At 49.2% G+C, this 25,040-nt stretch overlaps 1 protein-coding gene across 1 annotated transcript in view; it reads left to right on the forward strand.

The window, feature by feature from the left end:
* Positions 1-1,838: 1,838 nt before the first annotated feature.
* tmem132e (transmembrane protein 132E) overlaps positions 1,839-25,040 on the forward strand; it is a 381,572-nt gene continuing 358,370 nt past the window's right edge. The window contains exon 1 of the mRNA XM_030100150.1: positions 1,839-1,980. Within this exon, the coding sequence (XP_029956010.1) occupies positions 1,920-1,980 (61 nt within the window). The 5' untranslated portion in view covers positions 1,839-1,919. The remainder of the gene's footprint in view (positions 1,981-25,040) is intronic.

The raw sequence follows: 25,040 nt of genomic DNA on the forward strand, positions 1-25,040 counted from the left end.
GACCCACATGGAGTCTCCAGCGTTCCCAGTTCCACCAGCAGAACGCCGTGAATCAAGGTTCAGGTGACCTTACTGGAGCCTGCAGGCTGATGGATGAGGAGGTGAGGGGAGCAGGTGAAGCCCAGCGGGAGGCGGCTGAAACACTCACGTGATCCCAGACAAGTTCAACACACCTAATATGGTCAACTCCGGAAGTGGCCGTACTGGGGTGAGGAGGTAAAAGCACGTGCTGGAACCTTCAAGGCACCTCCAGCAGGAGATCGAACAGAACAGGAAATACTGTGAATAGGAATTTTTTAAATCGAATCTTTGAATTTATATAAGGCGCCTTTATGTAAATTTGAAGATTCGATTTTTAATATTTTATATTTCTCCCTTTTTAAGGGCGAAATATAATTTTCAAGTTTCTGAATCAAAAGAAAGAACAATTGCAGTGATAGGGTGCATATTTTTGATTTTAAAAATCTGGCTTTTTATATACAGGCAGTATTCACACCATGATGCTGTATGTTCTTTCCTTTATTAGTAAGCATATTTTAATGTTTTTAGGTCCTTCAAATAACAGAATAAGTTTGATTTTTGGAAATATTCTGTTTGTGTCTGCTTTATAATTGATTTTACATTTTTTTTCTTTTAATGAATTAAATCCCTATTTTCTGCTGGGTGTGATTGTTTCCCAGAGGTTATTAATCGTCTCACAATCATCTCGACCCTCCTCACGTCTGGCTGGATTCAGAGCGCGTGAAGCGGTGTTATTGTGAAGGCTCGGGCAGGAAGCAGCCTCGCATCGTGCGGGGTTTCGCCGCCGGGATCTGCAGCTCTGGACGTTTTAAGGTGAACACGTTTAGTTTGGGGCCGAGTTTCAAATAACGAAGAGGAAAAAGAAAGAGACGGAGGAGGACGAGGAGCGCGGCTGCGTCTCCCGCAGAGTCCCGCACAGACAGGCGCGGCCAGGACGCACAGACACACACACACACACACACAAACGCACGCACGCACGCACGCACACACCGGGAGAGTGCGCTCCGGACTTGGCTGGGTGTCACACTGTCGGTGAGCGGCACGGACGACGCTGGCGGCTGCGCTCCGGCTCCGCGCGCCTCAAAGTGCAGCAGAAAGTGTCGTCTGGCGGGATGCGCGTGCCTCCTCCGCTCCGCCGCTCGGGACTGCCGGCTGCCGGTCGCGCCACGCTGCGGTAGGTGAACTCCAGGAGACACGGGACCCTCCGCCGCCGCTGTCCAGGCGATTCCGCCTTGTGTTGCGCGGCGCGCGGCGTCTTTCCACCTGCCCGGATTTCTCTGGGAGCCCCGGAGAAGTGTGTGACCACCGGACCCTCCGGACGCCCGCTCCCCGCTCGCCCTCCTCTCCCGGCTTTCCATTTTTTTGCGCTAGGATCCTCATGTCTGAATTTTTAATTGGCGGATGACAAACCGCACGAGCTCGGTCTGCTCGTCTGTCCCCGCCGGTCGCTTCATTTTCAACACTCCTCTGCTTTTCTTTTAGGGGGGAAACGCGTGTTTTGAAGCCCGCACGCGCTTCGCCTCCCCCGGATGCCCACTGATTTGTAATTTTTTGGGGGACAGTTCCTCTCTCGCCTGGACGCGCTTTGGGAACGCGCGGATTCGGAGCAGGTAACTTTCTTCTCCCATGTGGGGAGCGCGCTCCGCCGGGGACCGACGGAGGACCGCATCTGGGTGATAAGACCGTTCTGAAGACCTCGACGGTGCGCAACACGCGCTGGAACACACCGACACGCGCGCGCGCGCCCAGATCCATATCTGTCTTTTGCGCATCGTCCAAGTTGAGGACCTGGAAGAACTGCGGAGGCTGAGACACCCGCAGAGAGGGGCTGCACCCCCCGCCGGCCTCCGCTGGAACGACTGGGATTTACACCTCGCGCCCGCTGGGGGATTTCTACCATGTCAGGTGTGCGGGATTTCAGATGGCCTCTCTTCATCTGTGTGGCAGCGCTTTCATGTGGTGAGTCCTCTTCATCCTCCTCCTCCTCCTCCTCCTCCTCCAGCGGGATCATCGCTGTGTTGCATAAAAAGTGCTGGGCTCGTGTGACATGCTGCTGCAGAGGTCGCTGCTGTAGCCATTGGTCATTTGTGGAGATGACCACCACCCAGCAGCCTCACACACACACACACACACACACACACACACACACACACACACACACACACACACACACACAAACACACACACACACATCCTGCCAGACACAGGTGGAGAGCTCTTCCCGGGGTGAAATCCTCCTGCAGGCTGTTCAAACTCTTTTTAAAACGGACTGGAGCAGCTGTATTTGTGGAGTGTGTGTGTGTGTGTGTGTGTGTGTCATATCATGAAACTGCAGGTGCTGTTCCTTCTGTGCATCAATAATAAAGTAGATAAACAGAAACATAAGGTGTAAAAAAGGAAGCAAATATTGATGGTCGCCTGTAAGGAGATGAAAACACTTAACGTGCAGGTTGTTTTCAGGATAGAGACGGGGACGGACTGCTTTTTGAAAAAGCACAGTTTGCCATGAAGCCTCCTTGTTGTTCCCAACCTGGGTATGAATCCAAGACTGTGGAATTAGACTTACACATATCTGAAGAGAACAGAGAACAGCCAGAACCTGCTGCTGTGCCTGCTGGTGTTTGGCTTCACTGTAATGTGGGGGGGTCCAGGCTGGGGGTCCAGGCTGGGGTCCAGGCTGGGTGAGGCTGCAGGCAGAGACCAACTGAAATAAAGGAGTTCATTAAACATCTGTCTACCTCCTCCTCCTCATTCCTTCCTCGCTGCTCGGAGTCTGTCACACAGCGAGCGGCTCTTATGCAACCCGCAGCCCTATAGTGTCCTACATAGAGAGAGAACCAAGTGCCGGGAAGCCAAACGTCCCAGAGATGATTTCCTGACATGACATGTCCCTGTGATCTAGTTCGACTCCAAAAACACTAATCCTCCTTTAATATCCAGCTCCTTTTTCTTTTTTTTTTACGGATGCAGCAGAAGCACAGCGGTGTTTCCTGCGCTGACTTGGCCATGCCTTGCTTAGAGGTAAACTGAGTGGAAGCACTTTCCAGTGGAGTGTATTGAGTCATTTAAAGCTGTATTTTTATTCAGATGTGCATATATTTAGACCCGGAGTGAACCACATGCGGGCAGAGTTCGTTTATTTCCTCCCGTCTTCGCTGCAGAACCGTCCTTTGCATCCTTCCAGGCTTTTTGCACCATATCTGCTCTCCTACTCATTTTCACTAAGTCTTGCCTCAATTTCATTACCACACAAAAGAAAACGCCTACGTGTGCACTAAAGCATATACTCTCCTTGATGGCTTCACCCGTCCGCTGCAGCCGCCTGCCTACACACATCCTCCAACGCCTGTGGTCAGCGTGGCTCGGGCGCCGGGTGGGGCGGCGAGCGGGGGGAGGACGGTGAGGACGGGAAGGCGGGAGCGGGTTTGGCGCCTGGCCAGGAGCGATGCGCCCGTACCGACACCGCGATGGGGGATATGGCCCGGTGTCGACGTCTGGACTCGTTAAAGCTCCCAAATTAGAGGAGAGTATTAGTGGCCTCGCCTGTCAGCTACAATACAGTTAGCCTGGTCCCGCCCGTTAGCTTAGCTGCTCCTAATGTAATCACGCTACACGCTACATGCTACATGCTACCTGCTAAAGAGTTTCAGGGCTCACACACCAGAGATGCTATATGCTACATGCTAAAGAGTGCCTCTTCTCCTCTGCTGTTTCCAAATGGTGGAACGAACTACCTAACTCGGTGCGTTCCGCCGAGTCTCTTTCTACTTTCAAGAGACAATTGAAGACTCAATTGTTCAGAGAACACCTAGGGTCTTAATCCAACCCCATGTTCGGGGAAGAATAGATCAGGTGTTCTAAAACCCAGCACTTATGTACCGCTGACTAAGTTGACACACACAAAAAAAAAAAAAAAGGGGGGGGGGTAGTGGCTCCTCTTCTGCAACTTGATGGCAACTCCCTTGACCAATCGCACTTGAATCATTTACTAATGGTTTCTTTCTTTCTTATGTCTGTATTCTTGCTTGTGTTGTACGTCGCTTTGGACAAAAGCGTCTGCTGAATGAAATTGTAGAATTGTAGAATTGTAGAGTGCCAGGGCTCACACACCAGAGATGCTACATGCTACATGCTAAAGAGTGCCAGGGCTCACACACCAGAGATGCTACATGCTACATGCTAAAGAGTGCCAGGGCTCACACACCAGAGAGGCTATATGCTACATGCTAAAGAGTGTCAGGGCTCACACACCAGAGATGCTACATGCTACATGCTAAAGAGTGTCAGGGCTCACACACCAGAGATGCTACATGCTACATGCTAAAGAGTGTCAGGGCTCACACACCAGAGATGCTACATGCTACATGCTAAAGAGTGTCAGGGCTCACACACCAGAGATGCTACATGCTAAAGAGTGTCAGGGCTCACACACCAGAGATGCTACATGCTACATGCTAAAGAGTTTCAGGGCTCACACACCAGAGATGCTACATGCTACCAGTCCTCGCTCAGGCCTTGTCGTCCTCCGTCCTGCCGCTCAGCAGAACCGTGACGTAGCTGCGAGGCGTCCGTGGCGTAGTAACTGTGTGTTGGTTTGTCGGGCTGGAGGGGGGGCTTCACAGTGACCTGTAACCTTCACACACCGTTTGCTGATGGAGTGTGTATCAGGCTCAATAACAGACAATCAGCACTGGAATGGCGGGCGGGCGCCGTCCTCGATGAGCGCCGTGTCGTTACGCCTCTAACCGCCGCCTCGCCGCGGCGTTCGGCCTCAGAGAGCTCCAGTCCCCTCAAACCTGCCCCCCCCCCGCCCCCCCTCGTCACAGTCCTGCTCCAAATAAACAATTTGTTAGGATAGCTCCGGAGAAAGGCGGGAGACTTTCTGGATGAGGAGCTAAGCAGACAAATCCCCAGGTGTGAAAAAGCAATATCATGGAGTGGGAGAGCGCTCCTGGGAAAACCAGCGCTGTAATGAATTCATCATTCCTCCGTCCTCACACCTGGAAGCTCAGGGTTTGGCTGTAAACAAGTTAAAGATTTATTCATTCCTGCTGAATATTTGCTGGAATTAAATCCCGACGTCTTTGTGACTGATGGCTTCGCGGGAGAAAGACCCTGATTCTGCTGTTCTTTCTCCTCCACATGAAGGTCAAAGGTCAGGCACAGACCGAAGTTCCTGGGGATGATGGGGATTTTTGCTCAAGGGCACTTCTCTGCTCCACATGTTTGCTGAGTGTTTGAAATGAGGATTTGTCATCCGTGGTCTGACCTCTGGGGGGATGCTGCTGCTAATGGACGCTTTTCACTTCTGACGGTCTGAGACTCACGTCTGAGAAGCAGCAGTTCTGGGGTTTTCTAGGAGGATCTGGACCAGGACCAGGACCAGGAGGATCTGGACTGGGAATAGGCTTTAACTCCATGACTCCGCCCTGTGTTTTGTCTCTCCTGACTCCAGTCTGATCACAGTGAAGACAAACCCCGACCCTCCCAGCCTCCTGGTTTTCTTGACGTGTTCCGATCTGCTTTTGACGGAACTGGATCCGATGGGATCTCTGGTATTGAGAAGCGTTGCACTAAACCGCCGGTGCTTCTCAGACGATTGCGTCAGTGGAAAAATGATGCAACATCCAGAAAAATGAGTCCTTTCTCTCGTGTTTGCACGCCTGAGTCGAGGTGCCACATTGGGCCGGTGTCGTCTCCGGTCGGACACATGATGAAAACGACTTCATTCTCACAAAACCCACAAAGTACCTCTGAGAGTGACTGCAGTCTCAACATAAAGCCACTTTCACTGAAACCTTCTGGTGTGAAATCCAGTGAAATGTCCTTGAAACGTCTCCTCTAGCTGTTGCATTCTGGGTATTTTTCCAAACTCTCCCTGACAGCCTGGCTTTGAGGCTGGTTTGATACCAACCCGGTAGTCAGAGACAGCTGTAAAAACAACAGAGCTTTCTTTGAAATTCCTGCTATTTTCTTGGAGCTTTGGCCAGATTGGAGCCTCTCGCGGGCCTGTTTTGGCCCACGGGCCTTATGCTTGACACTCCTGCATACAGAACATTTTAATTTCAAAGTGTTTGTCAGCATACGTGAGCGTGGAGCGCTGTGAAGCCCAGACACGGTGAGTCGGGCTGGAAGGCTTCGGCCGGCGTGCGGAGCTTCATTTGGCGGAGTGGTTCCCGGCATGGCGGCGGCGTGGCGGCGGTGGAGCGGCGGCGACCGCGTCCTCTGTCTGCTCCGTCATGGTTTGCATGTCGCTGCCAGGCTTCCTGGCGGCGGCGGCAGTGTGACTCAGCAGCTCTCATGTTCAGACCTGATTGATTCACGTGTGGTGAAACGAAGCCTTGCTGCGCGGCGTGTGAAGACGCCTCCTGGTCGTTTGGTGCTTTCGTCTGCTGCTGTACGCAGCGGGAACCAGGCCTCCATATGCATAAGCACTCTGGGCCTGGAAGTGAGTCAGCGCTCGCTGTTTAGCTATTCCTCTTTTGTTGTGCGCCGGGTTGATGTCAGGATGTTAATTTGTTGTTGGCGCACCTGTCACTTCCGTTCTGCCGAGCGTATGGTTTGTATATTTCGAGCCGCTCTCGCTGAAGGGAAGGAGCTTTCTGTGGCTGCCGGCGCCAGATAATGGTTAACCCGTGTGGAGCGCCACCATTTTTACAAGTGGCTTTTCTTTTTCTTTTTTTTCCTTTAAATTTTGGAGCTGGAGGCTAAACCGTGTGCGGCGGGACCCTGGGCTGCAGACGCTAAAGAGAAGAAGCTGTTAGAGGAACAGACAGCTCCTTGTTTTATTGGCCGCCTCCTGCTGTAATTACAGTCACAGATTTTTCCAGGTGGGCCCGTCGTTCAGCGGCCATCGATTTCCCTCTATTTAATTGTAACAAGCCAAAACTGGATTCCTCTCAGCGGAGCGAGTGGCGTGCCGGAGTGCGTGCGACGCCCGGAGCCGTGTTCTGGAGGCTCTGCGGCTGATGGATTGTGAGGACGACCTCCTTTATCAGCGCAGAGGAGCTCTCTGTGAGGAATCGGCGCCGAGTGTCAGGGCTCCAGGGCTGGAACGGGTTCAGCACTTGTTTGCAGTGCATTAACCCTTCTCCCTTCTCTCCTCATGAAACGCATGCATGTTTCAGTGCCAGGGGCCAAACCTCAAAAGGAATCAATTTAGCGCCTTGAATATAGCCTCATTTGGCTCGCAGTTTAGCAGAAAAGCCTCATTTCCATGGAGAGCACATTAAGTCCAGTAGATATACCTCATACAGTCACACAGCAGCCTTTTTCCTGAGCAGAAGATGAAGGTTTGCCTCTTTTTTTCTTCTTCTCCATCCATGCATCATCCAGGAAACTCTTCAGGGTTATTTTTAAACAGCTTCTCCTATCTGTACATTCTGTCCATCTGCCTTTTTTTCTCATATTAAACAGTGAGAGACGTCTTTTTTTTTTTTTCCCATTCGTTGTTTTTTCTCTATGGAAATAATTGAAAGAAAACTCTGCCGGGGATGATTCACCACCTGCTTCAGGATGCCGTGCAGAGTAATTAGACGGCGCTTGCTGATCAGTCACTTGAAGCGCGGAGTCGCCGCTGTAGCATTGTCTGCCTCACATGCATGTACAGTACGGAAACGTGAAGGGAGCGTCCACGCCGGGCTGCAGCGCCGCAGGCTCCCTGCTACCGGATGGAGAGTAGAAATGCACACGGTTTCGTGTTTATTGTGAAGCTTTTCCACCTCCTGCTGTCGTTACAGCTAGACAGTGTCAATCACAGTGTCGACCTGTCAATAATTAGAAAAATGTGAACATCAGATGAAGATGAAACTTATTCTGTCCTTGATTTAAGTTTTTAGGACATTCCAGACTTTATCTCTGCAAAATAGTAAATTAGATGTTCCAGTATTTGTTTTTTTCTGCTGCTTTAATAATCAGAGGACAATATAAAGAGCCTCACGGTAACATCCACCCTGAGCCTGGCGCCTCATCCAGATGGACTCTGTCGGACGCCTCACAAGCCGGATTACTGCTGGATTCGGTTTACTTGAGTCCATCGGAGGCAGAACTTTGTCCCGTCTTCCAGAGGACACTCCAGTCTTTCAGTTTTGTGAAGGAGTGGGCGTCTTGTTAGCGATTACTGTGTTGGATTACAAGCTTGTGAAGCATGCAGCTATAAATAATGGGCTATCCATGAATCCATCATCTTTATGGGTTCGTTTAACTCAGGGTCGTTGAGTCCTGGATCCCGGCTGGCTGTGTGAGAGCCGGTCTGACCCTGAGCAGGTCAGCAGTCCATCACAACACTCACAGCCTCTTTCACAGACAGGAAGTGCACATTTTTGGAACTGTAGGGAGAATTCAGAGTATCTGGAAAAACCTTCCAAAACAGACACATGCAGCTTTATATCATGAGGAAGAACTGATTAAAAAAAAAGAAATCCAAATATGAAAGAGTGGCATGTCTCTTCTGGGGTCTGCATGTGCAAAAAACACACCAATTAACAAAGTACCTGAATCTAAAGACCAGAAGCTATAAACTCTGGTGCATTAAATCAGTAAAAACACAGTAGAATAAGAAGTGGTTGCACTCGGCCCATGGTTATTTCACATGTGATATAAGAGATGGATGACTGAGGGAGGGAAAGTGTTCCTGACCTGAACAGCTTTACCTCTCAGGCTGTTTTGGTCCTGCCTGAAGGGAGCAGAGCGAACAGAAACTGCAGGGTGACCCAGTTCTGGACGGTCTGAACAGTCCACTCTGATGCCAGGTGTTGGTCTGTGTGAGGCTAGGTGTTGGTCTGTGTGATGCTAGGTGTTGGTCAGTGAGATGCCAGGTGTTGGTCTGTGTGATGCTAGGTGTTGGTCTGTGTGAGGCTAGGTGTTGGTCTGTGTGATGCTAGGTGTTGGTCAGTGAGATGCCAGGTGTTGGTCTGTGTGATGCTAGGTGTTGGTCTGTGTGATGCTAGGTGTTGGTCTGTGTGATGCTAGGTGTTGGTCTGTGTGATGCTAGGTGTTGGTCAGTGTGATGCTAGGTGTTGGTCAGTGAAATGCTAGGTGTTGGTCAGTGTGATGCTAGGTGTTGGTCAGTGAAATGCTAGGTGTTGGTCAGCGTGATGCTAGGTGTTGGTCAGTGTGATGCTAGGTGTTGGTCAGTGAAATGCTCGGTGTTGATCAGTGTGATGCTAGGTGTTGGTCAGTGAAATGCTAGGTGTTGGTCAGCGTGATGCTAGGTGTTGGTCAGCGTGATGCTAGGTGTTGGTCAGTGTGATGCTAGGTGTTGGTCAGCGTGATGCTAGGTGTTGGTCAGCGTGATGCTAGGTGTTGGTCAGTGAGATGCTAGGTGTTGGTCAGTGTGATGCTAGGTGTTGGTCAGTGAAATGCTAGGTGTTGGTCAGTGTGATGCTAGGTGTTGGTCAGCGTGATGCTAGGTGTTGGTCAGTGTGATGCTAGGTGTTGGTCAGCGTGATGCTAGGTGTTGGTCAGCGTGATGCTAGGTGTTGGTCTGTCTGTTGCTAGGTGTTGTTCAGTGAGATGCTAGGTGTTGGTCAGTGTGATGCTAGGTGTTGGTCAGTGTGATGCTAGGTGTTGGTCAGCGTGATGCTAGGTGTTGGTCAGTGTGATGCTAGGTGTTGGTCAGTGTGATGCTAGGTGTTGGTCAGTGTGATGCTAGGTGTTGGTCAGCGTGATGCTAGGTGTTGGTCAGTGTGATGCTAGGTGTTGGTCAGCGTGATGCTAGGTGTTGGTCAGTGAGATGCTAGGTGTTGGTCTGTCTGTTGCTAGGTGTTGTTCAGTGAGATGCTAGGTGTTGGTCAGTGTGATGCTAGGTGTTGGTCTGTCTTCTCCCTCAGACCGTCTCACATGCTGAGTCTGCTGCCTGGACTCTCTCTTCTGTCTCTGCAGCCTGTGGCGTCATGAGTCATCCTCCACCACATTTTCAGCACCTAGATTTCAAATCTGCATCGTCGAGAGGGAAGAAAGAGAAAGAGTGAGATGCACGGTGATGCGTCTTGACATAACAGGAGAGGAATGGCCACTTCTCGGACGCCCTGTGGGAGCGGCGTTCGCCAGGCGGGCCTTATGTAACGCCTTTATCAGCTTTTATTGTGGAGATATGATGGCACCAGCTGTGACATGCTCCCTCCTTTGTGTTGTTGCAGGAGTGTAATCTTTTTTCGTCTAATTCCGCTTGTCTCGACACAGCAATACAGCTCCCATTTAATAAGTTGTCTCCCCTGACAGCCGGGAGGGGACGAAGAAAAGGTTACCCCGAAAGTGGCTGAGTGGCTCTGGGAAGAGGCCGAGGTGGAATACAGATGTGAGCAGAGATGAGGGCTGACATTACGTCCCCGTATGGCCGTTGACACATATCCAGGGGAAGGCCAGGACCTCCCGTGTGTCACGAAGCGCTGGCTATCTCTGAGCAGCGGGTCGTAACCTCGCTGACGCCGTGGACGGAGGGCGGCGGCGCCTCCAAAGCTGCCGTGCTGCAGTCTGTCTCTCACTGGACTGTCGGTCATATCGACGGGCAGACGGGGCGGATCGTGGGATGAAGTGTTGACATGGACGCCACAGTCTGGAGATTAGCTTAGCTTAGCACACAGACTGGACAGCAGAGGACGAACCCGTTTACACAATGTTTTTTTTAAGTGAAAACACAGAACTCTTTCAGCCTTTCTGCTGTTTCTGTAGAAACTCACAGCGTTTTCATTGTCGCCGTGTAAACGTGAAACTTTTCTGAAACCAAAACAAAAACCAGGGATCTACGTAGATATTGGTCTCGGTTGATATCAGACATTTTTTAACACATCGGTATCGGTCTGATGAGTAAAACTGATATGATATGAACAGCTGATCTTCATTTCCTCGAGTTGCCATTGTGTGTTTAGATTGGTTTAAGTTGAGGAATGTTCAATAACAAGTTCAGTCACGGTTCTGATGTTTTGCAAAAATAAAAAAAATAATTACCTCTTCATATTCAATGTTTACATGGTTTTCAGTTAACAAAATCATCCCACAAGCCTGTTTTATACCAGTATTGATATCTGTAAATATCAACTATCGGTCAGTATTTTGATATTGGTCCGTCCCTAACAGAAATGATGCTTTCTCATATTTTTACTAAAAAAACCTTATTGTGGAAACGTGGCCTGCTGGCACTCGATGGTTTTTGGAACAGTCAATAACACTATTTTAAAATGATTTTAAAATACATAAAAATGGAAATAAATTTAAAGTTGAGGTTTAAATGATTCCGACTTCGCTGGATTTCCTCATTTCTCACCAGCGGCTGAAGATAAAGAAAAGATCTCAACCAGCATGTGATTCATCTTGAACGCTGATTCATTCATAATCTGCTATTCTTCTGTGCTTATGACATTATTCAAGGGCGGAAATCAATTTCTATTGTTGGTGAGACAATAAATGGGAGCTTTTTTTAAAGCGTTTCACCAAACACACAATGAAGCCTTACTGTTACTACGACTGCATGCTGCCTCATTTAAAGATAATGTGGTATAATCAAAAGTATCTGAAATTATGATTTTTTTCTCAGATTAAGGTTTTTTGATGGCAGTTTTAGTGATTCGACTGAACAGATTGTACTAAATGAGCAGTTTTCTACAGTTTCACTGATCCACCGGTATTAAAATGCGGCATTACAGAGCAGATCAGAGGGAAGAGTTACCCTGATTAAACTTATAAATAGATAATAAGTGTGTGTGTTTATATTATTATATATCAGAGTAGTTACGATTGAAACAATGCAAATTTCCCCTTTGTGGGAGAAATAAAGGATTGTTGAGTGGTGTGGCCTCGGCGCACCCGGAGAAGGAATTAAAAACAGTGGAGTACATTTCCAGGCTTGTTTACCACACTGCCGCTGACGGAGGCTTTATTTTCCACCACACATACTTAAAGCATTTGCATTTGCTGTGATCACGGTGCAGCCTTTGGAGTAAATGTCAGAATCAGTGTTATTCCCAGGCGTGTGCGAACGCGAGTCGGCGGCGCGCCGAGGTTTCGGAGACGTGGACGTTTAATACCGTGAGACATGAGAGGTAACAGGCGGTGGAAGTTTAAGATTAGATATGCATCCAGTTCGTGTCATTTGTCAAACTGTAAGGAGCGACGAGATCAGCAGAGTCACAACAGATAAACCATCTGCTGCAGAAGTGTTTCCTCCCCTGCTTTGCATACCGGCAGTATTTCCCAGCGGACCTCGTGTGAACGATTCCTCTGCAATCCGAGCCGCGGAAACCCAAGAAATATGACCAGATTTTTAGCTTTCAGCACATCTTGCGGCATCCCCTCGCTCCCTCGCTGATTTCCCAAAGCTGCAGGTCTGCTGAAGGACTGGGGATCGCTCTCTCCCGTCTGATATCCGAGTCCGGCTTTTCCTCTTCGCCATCGCAGACCAACGTCTGCATATTGCTGCGGTCTGGGGCCCAACAGTTGGTGACATTCTCTCATGTTGTGTTGGATCAATGGGTGCCTCGCTGAGGGTAAATAAAAGCCACGGCCGGCCGGCCGGCCTCTGCGGGGTAATTACATGTAGCCGTGGTGTTTTCTTCAGGGGAGGCTGTGAATGTGTCAACACAGGCGGCAAACAGTGAATCACCGCGGCCAACATCCACCGCTCGGCCCGGAACCCTCCAGCACGAGACCCGAGGCCTCGCCGCTTCCTGGACGATTTGTCTGAGACGTTCTCATGACCCATTTGAAGCGTTGTGTAAACTAGTTTTTTTGTGATTAGTTTTAAATATGAAACTAACAGAGTCTCAAGGAAGAAGAAAATAGCAGGCCGACATGTCGTCTCATGGGAACTCGGGATTAAAGCGGGCGGTGTGGTTTCTGCGGCGTGTTTCACCTGTTTGATCTGCTGCGTCGTCTACATGTTCCTCTCTTCTGAGTCGGTCCTCAGTTTGGCCGCGGTTCGGCGTTTTCACTGGCGTCCTGTGAGCTTCTGCTTTCAACTGGACCGACTTTATCGGAAACAAAACACTCAAATGTTTCTCGATTGGGTGTACTTGAGCGTTTTGTGTGAATTTGTAATTTTTGCCGTCTGTGGCCGTGTGGAGCTGGTGTGGCGTGTCCTTGGTGTGTGCACGCTGCAGTGGGTGGTGCTTCCCTCCACTGTAACCCTGAGATGAATCAATAATGTTGTCTGGGACTTTTGAGGGTTGAGTGTGCCGATCTGCTGGAAATACGGTTTGAATCTTCCTCTTATTGATCCTAACATGTGGAAAACACACGCTGTGCTATCGAGGCCGCTGTGGCACCGACGGCACTGAATCCACCCGGGCCCGGCGGGGGTCTTGTCTGGTTCGCACACACACGTGGTGACGCTGTGATCGGGGTTAAAATCCGAAGCAGCCGAGGTGATGAACGGCATTTTAACTCTGAAGTGGACTTTTGGCGTTGGTGTCATTTCCCCTACATCCGGCCCGCTCGCCAACAAGCCATTGATTTGGGATATAATCCAAACGGGCAGACTTCATCTCTGACCCTGGAAATCATTGTTAATTAAATTTACAATTAAGAGCTGGAACGTTTGCAAGGTTACGTCATGCAGGCGGCTCTATTTCTCACTCTCGTCCCCGTAGGAGGAATAAGACGTCGACTCTGAGCTATGAACCCATAAAGTCCCATTCAGCTCCATCTAAATATGGCAGGAGACGTGCAGAGGGAGCCGCTCGCTCAGCCCGGACCATCCATCGCAGGACCGATCCCGCCGGGAGCGACCCACACCCCACTCCGTCACCGCTGGTATTTCTGGAAACGGTTCTATACAACGCCGTTAACGGCACCAAAATGTAAAATCCGTCCCTCAGAGTCTTTAATCCAGGGGAGCGAGGAGTCAGGGGCGGAGTCTAAGGCTTTATTTACACTCAGCCTGAGGCGACGATTAGTTGACGCAATCGATCACGTTGATGTGAAATTTAAACTTCGATGTTGTTGTTGTTGTTGTTGTTGTTGTTGTTGTTATTGTTGCGGCTTGGCGCTCATCTGTCACTGCAGTGCACGACAGGAAGTGCTGGGGGCGGCGTCGCTCACTGTTTATGTACATCTCACGAGGAAACAGAAGAAGAAAAAACACATGCATTATGGCAGAACAAACGTACGGAAACTCTTACAAAACTTTTAAAAAACTTATTTCGTGGTGGCACTACATGAACACCGTACACAATCTGACGCCGCTGGATCGTCACGGACCAGAGGACAGGTGATCAACAAAATAAATAAACAAACAAGAATAAAGATATTTGGGACTAATGGAGAAAATTAATAGATTAGTCAACACCAAACATAATCGTTATTTTCAGCCCTACTGAAAAACACACAGGTGGTCTTTAGCATGTAGCATGCAGCATGTGAATGTAGCATGTGGCATGTAGCATGGTGTATATAGCATGTAGCATGTGGCATGCAACATGTAGCATGTAGCATGTAGCTTGTAGCATGTAGCATGCAGCCCATTTCGGAGCATTCTTTGGTGTTGTACAATTTTTCTCCTCCTCTTGATTTTCTGTCAGAACCTAATTTTCATTCTGTCCTCCCCTCCTCGTTCTGATTGGCTGTCACACCGAGCTTTCTGGAGCGGCCCTGCCTTCTGGTAGCGCTGATTCATTCCACTCAGTCCTGCAGTGGAAGCCAAGCTGAGCCTTTCCTTTGAATATGCAGAGCCGTTTGAATCGCGCTCATGTTCGGCCTTGTAAAATATTATCGGTCCACTTATTCCACTCTAATAGATTGGAATTAAAAGTTTTGCCCGGTTTGACTTGGATCCATACTTCCCCGCCGTGCGCTCGGTGCTTTGTGCCCCGCAGCAGCCGCCACATTGAGCAATGTCCATTGTAATCAATTCTTTTATTAGGTTACATAGGCTTGGGGAAAAAAAGGAATCCCTGCCTCTCCTAATAGCCTCTGCTTTGCTATATTAGCTCCAAAAGACATTTCAATAATTTCCCTATGAGCCTGTGAAACAGGATTTTCCCCACGCCGAGGCTGTCTGCTTCGGGCCAGGCTAGCATGTTAGCATCGGCTAGGAAATAAATAAAGCATTGGAGTAAACATGTCTTCCACGCTGTCTTTGATGAATAAGAAATAACTTGTTGCACTTAAACCTGTCCTAAAGCAGACGTGTTGCATTAGTAATACGGCGCTCTCGCCTCCCGCTGCCTGTCAATTCCCACATTACCCACGCTTACACATTCTGCTGGAGGAGCAGGTTTGGAGAATTTATACCTCATGCATCCACTCAAGCCATTAACCTTACAGCATTCATGCAAAATACATGCGTCCCCGCCCCCGCCCCGCCCCCGCCCCCGCCCCCACCCCCACCCCCGCCCCCGCCCGGCGGAGCTGCGACGCGCCGAGCAGTCCTCACGCCATTGTCCTCCGTCTTCTGTCCAATTACTGCTGCGTCACCCTGCGAGGTCCCGGCGAGGTCTCCGGGGGCAGCAGCCCGGAACGAGGAAATGATTGATTTGGCTTCCATTTAATTAACTAGAAAAATACCAATTAGAGAATATGAGTGAAGCTCCGCCGGTGAGGTGTGCAGTGGGAAGACGGCCGTGTGAGCTCCGCGTGTCAGAACCAGCGGTGGGCCTGAACAGAACCGGGGAGACGGTTTTCTTCGCGCTGCAGACCAACAGGGTGGAAATAAACCGCCTCTCAGTCCGAACGCACACCGAGGGCGCCGTTTTCCCACAATCTGCTGCAGATATGAAGAAACAACAAGCGAGCAGGAGGAAATCCGTCCTCACGTCATCCCTGCAGTGTGGCTGACTCAAAACGGCACAGGATGAGGTTTGAGATCGACGAGGTTTACAAGCGTAGGAAACTTTGGGAGTCACTGGCTTGGAATCAGTAGTTATAACAACCTGGATCATGGTAGGAAGCATTCATGTAAACCAGTACAAGCACAGGAAGAACATGTAGACTCAACACAAAAAGGCCTTCTCAGTCTCCAACGCTGGCCAGGCGCTTCGGCTTCAGCTTGATGCAGTCTGTCATTTGGTCAGTCGCTTCGTCAGCAGCGTCAAAACGCCTGCAGGATGTGAAGCTTATTGTGCTCACAGAAAGCCCCACACCTGGAATCGAACTCGGTCCCCTGGACGCGGTGCAGTGGTTAGCTCTCACGCCGGACAGTGGAAGTGACGGAGGCAGCCGGAGGGCCTCTGCCAGCGCCGGATTGAACCGTCAGTGTCGGCTGGGAGTGTTTTCCAGCCGCCGGCAGCGAGTCACACCTGGCTCTGTCTCCCGTTTGGTGTTTTTACGCTGCGAATATAAAACAGCCTGAGAGACCGGCGAGCGCAGAGCAACGTCCGGGCGGCTCACTTCATCTTGTCGCAGCATTACTGTCGCGCTCCTGCTTCGCATCGTCCTGAAATCGATCCCCCAAATATTTAGCGATAACTTTCTGCGACCTGGTGGGGAGAGGAGTGGTGTGCACGGCGGCTGTGCACGTGACCTCCAACCCCTCTGCGTCAGCGCTGTAACTTCAGCCCGGTACTGACCCGGACTCCAGCTGGAGGCGCTCCGTGTCCCTCTGTCTTCTCAGAACTTGCGGTTCTCAGGGACGGATGTTTGGGAATGGCGTTCTACAGTAACGCTCTGCAAGAGCCGAGCTACCTGTCTGAACAGCCGGCGCTCTGCTGCGGCTGGCGAACGTTTCCTCCAGCAGACCAGCTGGGAAACGTCCTGCAAAGAGAAAGAGAACTCCTGTGGGGAGCAGTGTTTATTCAGAAACAGATGCTGGAGATTGACTTGGTTTTGGGCGCCAGGAATCGGAGCCACTGGCCAAGTAATCATGGAGTCGCTGGTATTGATTAAGACCCTATCGAGCTCGCGCAGACTGTTCTCGGTTTGAGCCACAGGCCCGGGACATCTTGTATCGCTACACTTTCTGTGTTTTGGTTGCAGTTGGCAATTAGTATGAAGAAAACTAAATGCACCCGGGACAGAAACAGTGAGATACCTGAGCGTGGGGGAGGAGCAGTGCTCCACAAACGCAAAGAAACACTCATTACACTCAAATCAGAGCAGAGCATGAAGAACATGCTAAAGGTAATTAAGGCAGGAGAATAAATACTTTAAGGATTTAAAATCACAATTTTAAAAATGCACTTAGACTAGTGTACTTTCAAATCTTCCCAACTCGCCCACAAAATATTCCGTCAGGATATTAGCTTCACGTCACGCCGTTCCAGGACTTTACAAACATCCGACTCACTCGACTCCTCCAGCACAGAAACAAACATTTCTGTACGAGCAGGGGAAGCGCTTCAATACATCCGCTCAAAAATTGATCAGTGATTGATTTCAAAGAGCAACTTTCAGCCCAGTCAATGCAATAAAACGGACTGTATATACAGTAGTAAACATCCATCCATAGTGTTTCCTGTTGAACATGTAAAAGACACAAAACAAACAAAATAAGAAGTCTACACCGAATGTCGAGCACAAGCTATTGGTAATCTGTGTTTAAATGCAGGAAAAAGGTGAGAAAGGAGTCAAAACTTTGTGGCTTTTCGTTGGTTTCCGCTCTGCCTCTGACTGGCTGCCCAGTCCTCACACTGCTTCACCCCGTTTCTATGACGACGGAGCCCGAGTGTTTTCCAAAAGTTGTTTTCGGTCAGAGCAGCTTTGTCGTGTAAACAGGAACTGAAAACGCTGCAAAATGTTTCTGTGCTGAGTGAACTGTCCTCTCACCTCTCACCGGGGCGCAGAATGAGAAGCCAGTGATTCAGGAGGAGGAGGGAGGAGGGAGGAGGAAGGAGGAGGAGGGGGGAGGAGGGAGGAGGAGGGTGGAGGAGGAGGGTGGAGGAAGGAGGAGGAGGGGGGAGGAAGGAGGAGGAGGGGGGAGGAGGGTGGAGGAGGGTGGAGGAGGATGCAGTTTAGCACCAGATTAACTGAATCTATGTTTAAGTTTCAGTCCTTTCTGAACCTCTGCATTGTGTCACGGTGAGGAAAACACATTCTGCTGATTGCAGAGTGAACCGGAGTCAGAATAATAAACGTGCACATTCTTTGTATCCGCTCTCAGCGATCACACGGCGTCAGACTGCCAACCTTTAAGAGGCTTAGAATAATGAATTAGTCACGCAGATCTCTGAGGACACCGAGTTTGGCCTCAATGCACGGCGCCAGATAACGACTCGCACAATTAAAAAGTTTTTCTTTATTACTCTAATTCTGGAATACTTCAAATCCGTGGGATTGCTCGTTTGTTTGCCATGGTTGCTGTTTACCTCCTGCATGTGGTTGAAATGCATCGACCAGCTGGAGTCTTGTGGAGAACCATGAACAGAGGTGTGCATGAGTTCAGAGGCAGACTGAGCAGGAGAGTTCCTCTGATGCTGTTCCACTGCAGCATTTACCGAAACGGCTTCCAGACTTCAAACCTGCACTTCAAAGAAATACTCCAGCACATCCAGTTTGGTTTAATCAGAACATTTCAATCTGCAGCTCATAGAAAACCATCAGAAATGACAACAAGACTCCGTCGAGATGAAGCAGCTGCTTCAGGTTCTCAGCAGGCGTGCAGCAGTGGAGACAGAGCAGCGCCGTCAGGAATCTTCCAGTTTCCCTCAGTTGAAAAGTCAGTTTTCTCGTCTCATTAGCTGCAGAGATTTCCATCTGTTCCGGTAACGTTGTGGACCGGCTCCTTCATGAGCTGAGACTCTCCGTCCAGACAGGCCCTGCGTCTTCAGGAAGTAGGCGGAGTCGGTGGAGGCCTGCAGCCAGCCAGGAGTGGAGATCCGGCCTGCGAACAGCGATCAGGCTTATCAGCCTCCGATAGGGCCCTGGGTCTGGAGAGCAGCGGAATGAAGCTGCTGATGACTCCGGAGAGACTCTCTCCTCATCCGCGCCCTCCCTCACAGCTCGGGGAAAACCCCGGTCTGAGACCGAGTGCTTCATGAAGCCGCGGTCGGCTGAGCCCGGTGGGAGACTCCTCCAGCGGCCCGAGGTGAACCCTGCACCTGAACCCCATCAAACGCCTGGGGACGAGGGCCGCCTCGCTCAGGATCACCGCCGCCGCTCACCTCACGGGCAGCGCGGACAAAAAATAGGTACTGGAGCATCCTGTGGAGAGGCTCTTCAGAATAAAAGCATGTGGAGCTGTCATGGTGCAGTGGAGACTTCCTGCTGTGCTACAGCGCTAAAGAAGCATCTGGCTTCATTAGACCGCTCCAGTAGATTGAACATTGCTATGTTTGGTCTAAATGTATATTATTTTAAATAAGAGCCACTTCTTGGGAGCTCAGTGTGGGACTTGAGATGCTGGTGGTTTCACTGCAATGCTTTAGAAAGCTGTTTACACGACAGCGGCGCTCAGAACCACTGAAAACACTTTTTCACGTTGAGGTTCAGTATTTGTGTGCCAGGCTTCATCTTAACTGAGATTCTGTCTTTGAATTAAACATCAGTGTTTATTAAAACCCACACAGTGACTCTGATATAATCAAAATAGGTGTTATGGACTGATGACCAAAGCTGTTCCTGATGGGAATTTAAACCCCTGAAGGTCTTTTCCATCAACGATATCAGGCCTGCTGGTGTTAAAATAATAGAAGATGATGGAAAAAAAAGAAAACGACCATTTTACCACCATGATTACTGCTTGGCTTGTTCTCTGGACCTTTTTAAAATCCGTTATTGAAGCTCGGCTCGGCTCGTTCAAGGTTAACCAGCAGCCATCAGTCACACGTGCACTCCTCCCGGTTCTCCGCCGTGCACGCCGGCCTGCTTCACATTAACCCAATCAGCTGCTCCTGCAGCTGCCTGCAGATCGCCGCCTCCACCCGCCTCCAGAATCAGCCTGATGAGAGCCAGGACCGATTACCGGCAGCGTTCTGCTCATGAGCCCTCGGCAGCAGCTGCTGTCCGCTGCAGACATGTCCTGGCTGTCCACCGCGGAGGACAGGACGTTCTCCCACTCCGCTGCTTTATTGGACGCCACTTTTTCCCACAGCAGAACCCAGATGGAAAACTGCCACGGCCCGAGGAGCGCCGCTGTGGAATGCTTCCCGTCAGTATCCATCAAACGATCCGGGCACTCCATCAGAACGGACTCCCAGAACACAAGTTTGGCGTTTTCCCCTGGAATGGTCGGCATGTGGACGGTCCTCGGCCGTCACGGCGGCCGGTGGTAATCTTCTGGCTGATCGCTGCCTGATTTCACAGCGTCAGGTCCGATCTGGCCCCTGGGAGGACTTTACAGACTGTGACGCCTGCAAAGACAATGTTAATTCCAATTTCCACAATAAAATTAACTGCTGTTTCTAATTCTTCCGCTGGGGATCGCTCTGAACTCCACGGCGAGGGAGGAGCCAGCCGGGAGGCTCGCGCATTAGCATCGTGAGCGCAGCAGGCCTCCAGCTTCAGTCCTGTGGTTTTGGGATCTTTTAAGGAGGCGTGGTTAAAATGGCGTCATATGGAAACTCCTGTTTAGGTTTTGGAGTTCAAAGTTCAGCTCTTCATCCTGCAGTTAGAGATGTTTTCAACCAGGGCTGCTTTCCTCTCATTTCAGGTCAGAGGTCATGAACAGTCCTGTGTCATCTTGAGACGGTCGGACCGGGAAAACAGAGCCGTGAATAACCTTGAATTTGAAACATTAAGATTTTCCTTTTGTCCCTTATTCTGAAGAAATGAGTTGAAAAACACTTCTGTTTGCCTGGTTTGACCGTGTTGGAGCCGGTTTAGGCCGGTTCTGGCCCTCGGACCGGGTCTGGGCCGGGGTGTCCTGGAGCCGCTCCACGCTCCCGGTTGTTCAGCATTGTAGATGCGCTCGCTCCCGTTTTATGGCGGCCGGCGCTTTGTTAGCATCGCGCCGTGTCCAATAAAGCAGGCGTGGAGGAAGGCCTCGATCAGGCGATAAACCGGGTCAGTGAGCCGCCGTCCGCGGCTCTCACGTGGAATCAGCGGCCGCCGCTCCGTTGTTCGCTGCCGGTTGAATTTCCTGTGGTTTTGGTTGACTGCTCACTTCTTGGTTTGATGGTTCGACTGAGATAAAGGAACCCAGAGACTCCTTCAGTCACACTCAGCATCTCCAGCCGCTCTCTTACAGTTACAGTTTATATTTTAACCTTCACTGAAACCTTGAAATAATGGCAAATACAATCGAGTCGCATCAATGTCGGGATTTTTATGTTAATTTATTTTATTTTTTTTGCTTTTTGGCTCAAAAATTAATTTTTTTTGTTCAAAAATTGATTTTCTTTTTTCAAAAGTGTCATCCTAGTTTGATGTTTAGATTAGATTAGCTGTCCTAAAACATTCTGCAAGAAAGACTTTATATGAAAATACTCTAAATTAATTTCTTTACTTTTATGCATACTTTCATTAACTAGTACACCATTAATATTATTGGTATAGTTTATTATTAGTATACACACATGGACACAATTTTTTGTACCCTTTGTCTAATGAAAGAAAATGTGAGTGGTCAGAGAAACAACTTGAATCTGACGAAAGTAGTAATAAATAAAAATTCTAATAAATTTAACTAATGAAAGGCAGACGTTGCTTTTCAACCAGGCTTCATCAGAATTATTAAAATATATATATATATATATATCTCAAGAAACAGGCCTGGACAAAAAGCATGGTCCCCCTAGAAAAGACTGAAAACGATGCGACCAGAGGGACATGTCAGTCCCAGGTGTGTCCACTAATGAGCATCACAGGCGTCTCCAGTCCTGTGATCAGTGGCTCCTATAGAGGGCGACAGGTGAGGTGGACCACACTCAGCATGGAGCAGAGGAAGCAGAGGACAGAGTCGTCTCAGGAGATGAGAGAAAACGATAGACCAGCTGTAAGACCGTCTCCAGCAGGCGGACGTTCCTGTGACTACAGCTGCTTTCATTTAGAAACTCAAGATTCATGGGACCGAATCTCGCCAACTATTTTGTCCACATGTGTAGTTCCAATGTTATGAGTTATGTACATCTAGTTCATTAAAGTAACTTCAAGTCACCTTTTAGATATATTAGTTTAACAGTAAAAATACTTCAACCACTTTTGCTCCTGACGGAGCTTTCTGTTTGGTATTTACTGAATTTTAAGAAGACATGAGGATGAAATGCTGGGTTTGAAGAAAACTACGTTTTTATGCTATGTGCTTCTTCTCTATATACAGACAAAGAAAGTTCAAAGTTAAAAAAAAGGAATCAGATATAATGTACATTTTTCTGGGAAACATGTCTCCTGATAGTCTGTCGGCATGATCACTGAACGTGTTCACCTGGTCTGGTGTTAAAGCCCCAAGAAACAGAACAAAACTAAAATAGTCAGAATTGAAGAATCACAATTTAAATCAGTCTGACTCCCCAAACAGATGGAGTCTGGAAAGCAGCATATCATCCGGATGCAGACGGGCTGGGGCCATCTTCAGTTGGATTTAACACCAGATCAAGTGAAAAAGTCTGATCATGACGTCTACAGACTACATCAGGACACGTATTTCCCCCAAAAATGCCAATCACTTCTGAGTCTCTTTTTTTTTTTTTGCTTTCTTTTCAAAACCTATGACTGTGTATAAAAGCAGAAAAATAATAGCATAAAAAACCCCAGAAATTTCATCCTCATGTCTTCTTTAAATAGCAGGATATTTTAAACTGTTAAAGGAATAAGGAAGAAATTGTTAAAAACAAAATCTTGCCATAAACATGTGGTTTGAGTATTTTATTATATATACTGTTAAACTAATATGGAAAAAAATGGATTTTTGAACAAAAAAAAAAAACATAAATTTTAAAATTGTCAAAGAATCCTGGAGGATTTCTGCGGCTGTTCTTCAGAGGAAAAAGGCTGCAACAAATACCCAGACAGAGGAGTGAACGACTGCTAAATCCCGCTGTCCTACATTGTAATCTTCTTTCCTAAATATAACTTTTCATCATGTTTTAAATGGACATAAGGTCTCCTGAACTAGTTTAATCTGTGCAGTGAAAATGATTAAACCCGTTTGTTCCACATTTCAGAGGAATGGTGATGCGTGAGGTGTTTGCGTTCGTGAAGGAACATTTTACACCACGGAGGCTCTGAAAACACGAAGTCACCGTGTGAACGGGCGAGAACGAGACTTTCTGGAGACATGTCCTCAGAAGAGACGCTGCTAAAACAAATGGAAAGCAGAGGCAGTTCCTGAGATCACTCATTACTTGAATATTTTGCTGAAAACCACAGATTTTAGTTTGTTCCTTCTGCCTGTGGCTTTTGAAGCGTTTGACGGAAAGGAAAGGACTTGCTGGCTGAAAAGGGGTTAACGGGGGTGGAAGAGCCGCGACCCCGGCGTGGCCTGCAGTCAGCGCTCCCTCCGCTCGTCTGCTGGTCCGTCTGTTGCGTCCGGACTCGTGTCCCTGCCTCGCCGACTGTCCGGGGGGAAGCGGCGCCGCGGCAGATGCTGCTTCGCTCCCCGGCGCCGCTGACTGCGGCCGGTTAGAGAACAGGCCTGGCGCCGCTGCTCGCCCCTCTTCATCACACACCGGGGATTCAGTTTATACTCTCTCTCCACCAAACTCATTGATTACCTGAGAGGACAGACTGTACTTTTTCTCTTTAGCTCTGCAAGTAGAGCAGGTATTGACCGGCGAGCGGGCGGCCCGTTCCACCTCTGACCGTCGGAGGGCGCGACGTCCAGGAATGAAACGGGGTTTGATACCAGGGACGAGGGTGACCTCTGACCTTGAGCTACCTGCTGGTACCGAGAACCGACCACTAACTGGCGTAAAGCCTGATTCTGATGATGGCTAGGACAAGTCCCGTTCATGCTAATTTGTCGCTAACCTGATCAAACAGGTCACTGTCAGGACTTCACCACTCCCATCCTCCCATCCTCCCATCCTCCCAGAAGTTTAAAGTCTTTTCAAATGTTTAAAAGCGTTGCTGCTTCCTGGACACCAAAAAGGAGGGGGGGGGGGGGGGGCATATGTGCGTAGGAAAAAATAATATTACTGAGATGGTGATTTTCTCATAATATTTGTATTTATTCAAAACATTTCAAAGTGCAAAAAATATTCATTCATTCATTTTCTGCCGCTGCTCCCTTTCGGGGTCGCGGGTGGCTGGAGCCGATCCCAGCTGCTGTGGGCGAAGGCGGGGTACACCCTGGACAGGTCGCCAGTCTGTCGCAGGGCTGACATATATAGAGACAGACAACCATTCACTCACGCATTCATACCTAGGGGCAATTTAGGGTGACCAATTAACCTACCATGCATGTTTTTGGACCGTGGGAGGAAGCCGGAGTGCCCGGAGGGAACCCACGCACACACGGGGAGAACATGCAAACTCCACACAGAAAGGCCCCGAGCCCCGGCCGGTATTTGAACCCAGGACCTTCTTGCTGTGAGGCAAGAGCGCTAACCACCACGCCACCGTGCAGCCCGTGCACCGTGCAAAAAATATATAGAACTTTTTTATGTAAACAACAAATGTGCCTGATAGACTTTACAAAGTTCTGCAGCAGAAATCTGGTCATCTTCAGGTGATGCTTCCCGAAAAAATACCCGGAGGGAGGAGGCTCCTGCAGCCGTCTGCTGCACTGGTGCTTCTCTGAGCCGCCGCCTTTCAATGGCCGCCTGTCCTTGGTGCTAATGTCAACATCACATCCACAAAGTGTGCAGTAAGCATGTAAATCGCCTTTGCTGCTCCTGCTATTAAATGCTGCTCTTTGACCACTGTGAGTGGAGTGACGTCTGTCTTTTCATCATGTTGAGTTCATCTAGATGCAGCAGCTAGCACACGGAACAGGGGCGGCTTGTTTACATTTTTTCAATCAATGAGAAACCAGAGAATTGAGTGACACTGCTGTTAGCCAGTCACTTTTAACTGCGTTTCTTTTTTTTTTTTTAACCAAAAGTCGTACACCATAGGAGGATATGCAGTGTTGCATTCAGGTGCCACTCTAAAAAGGAGGACAAATGAGCGTCTGGCTTGAGGCTGCGCCGGACGCCGGACAAGGCGTTTAAAATCCGGACCACCCTATCCTGGACTGACCACTTTTTTTTCAAACACGTGTTGAGTGTTGTTTA

This window comes from Salarias fasciatus, chromosome 10 (genome assembly GCF_902148845.1).
Source record: "Salarias fasciatus chromosome 10, fSalaFa1.1, whole genome shotgun sequence".
Taxonomy (NCBI): Eukaryota; Metazoa; Chordata; class Actinopteri; order Blenniiformes; family Blenniidae; genus Salarias; species Salarias fasciatus.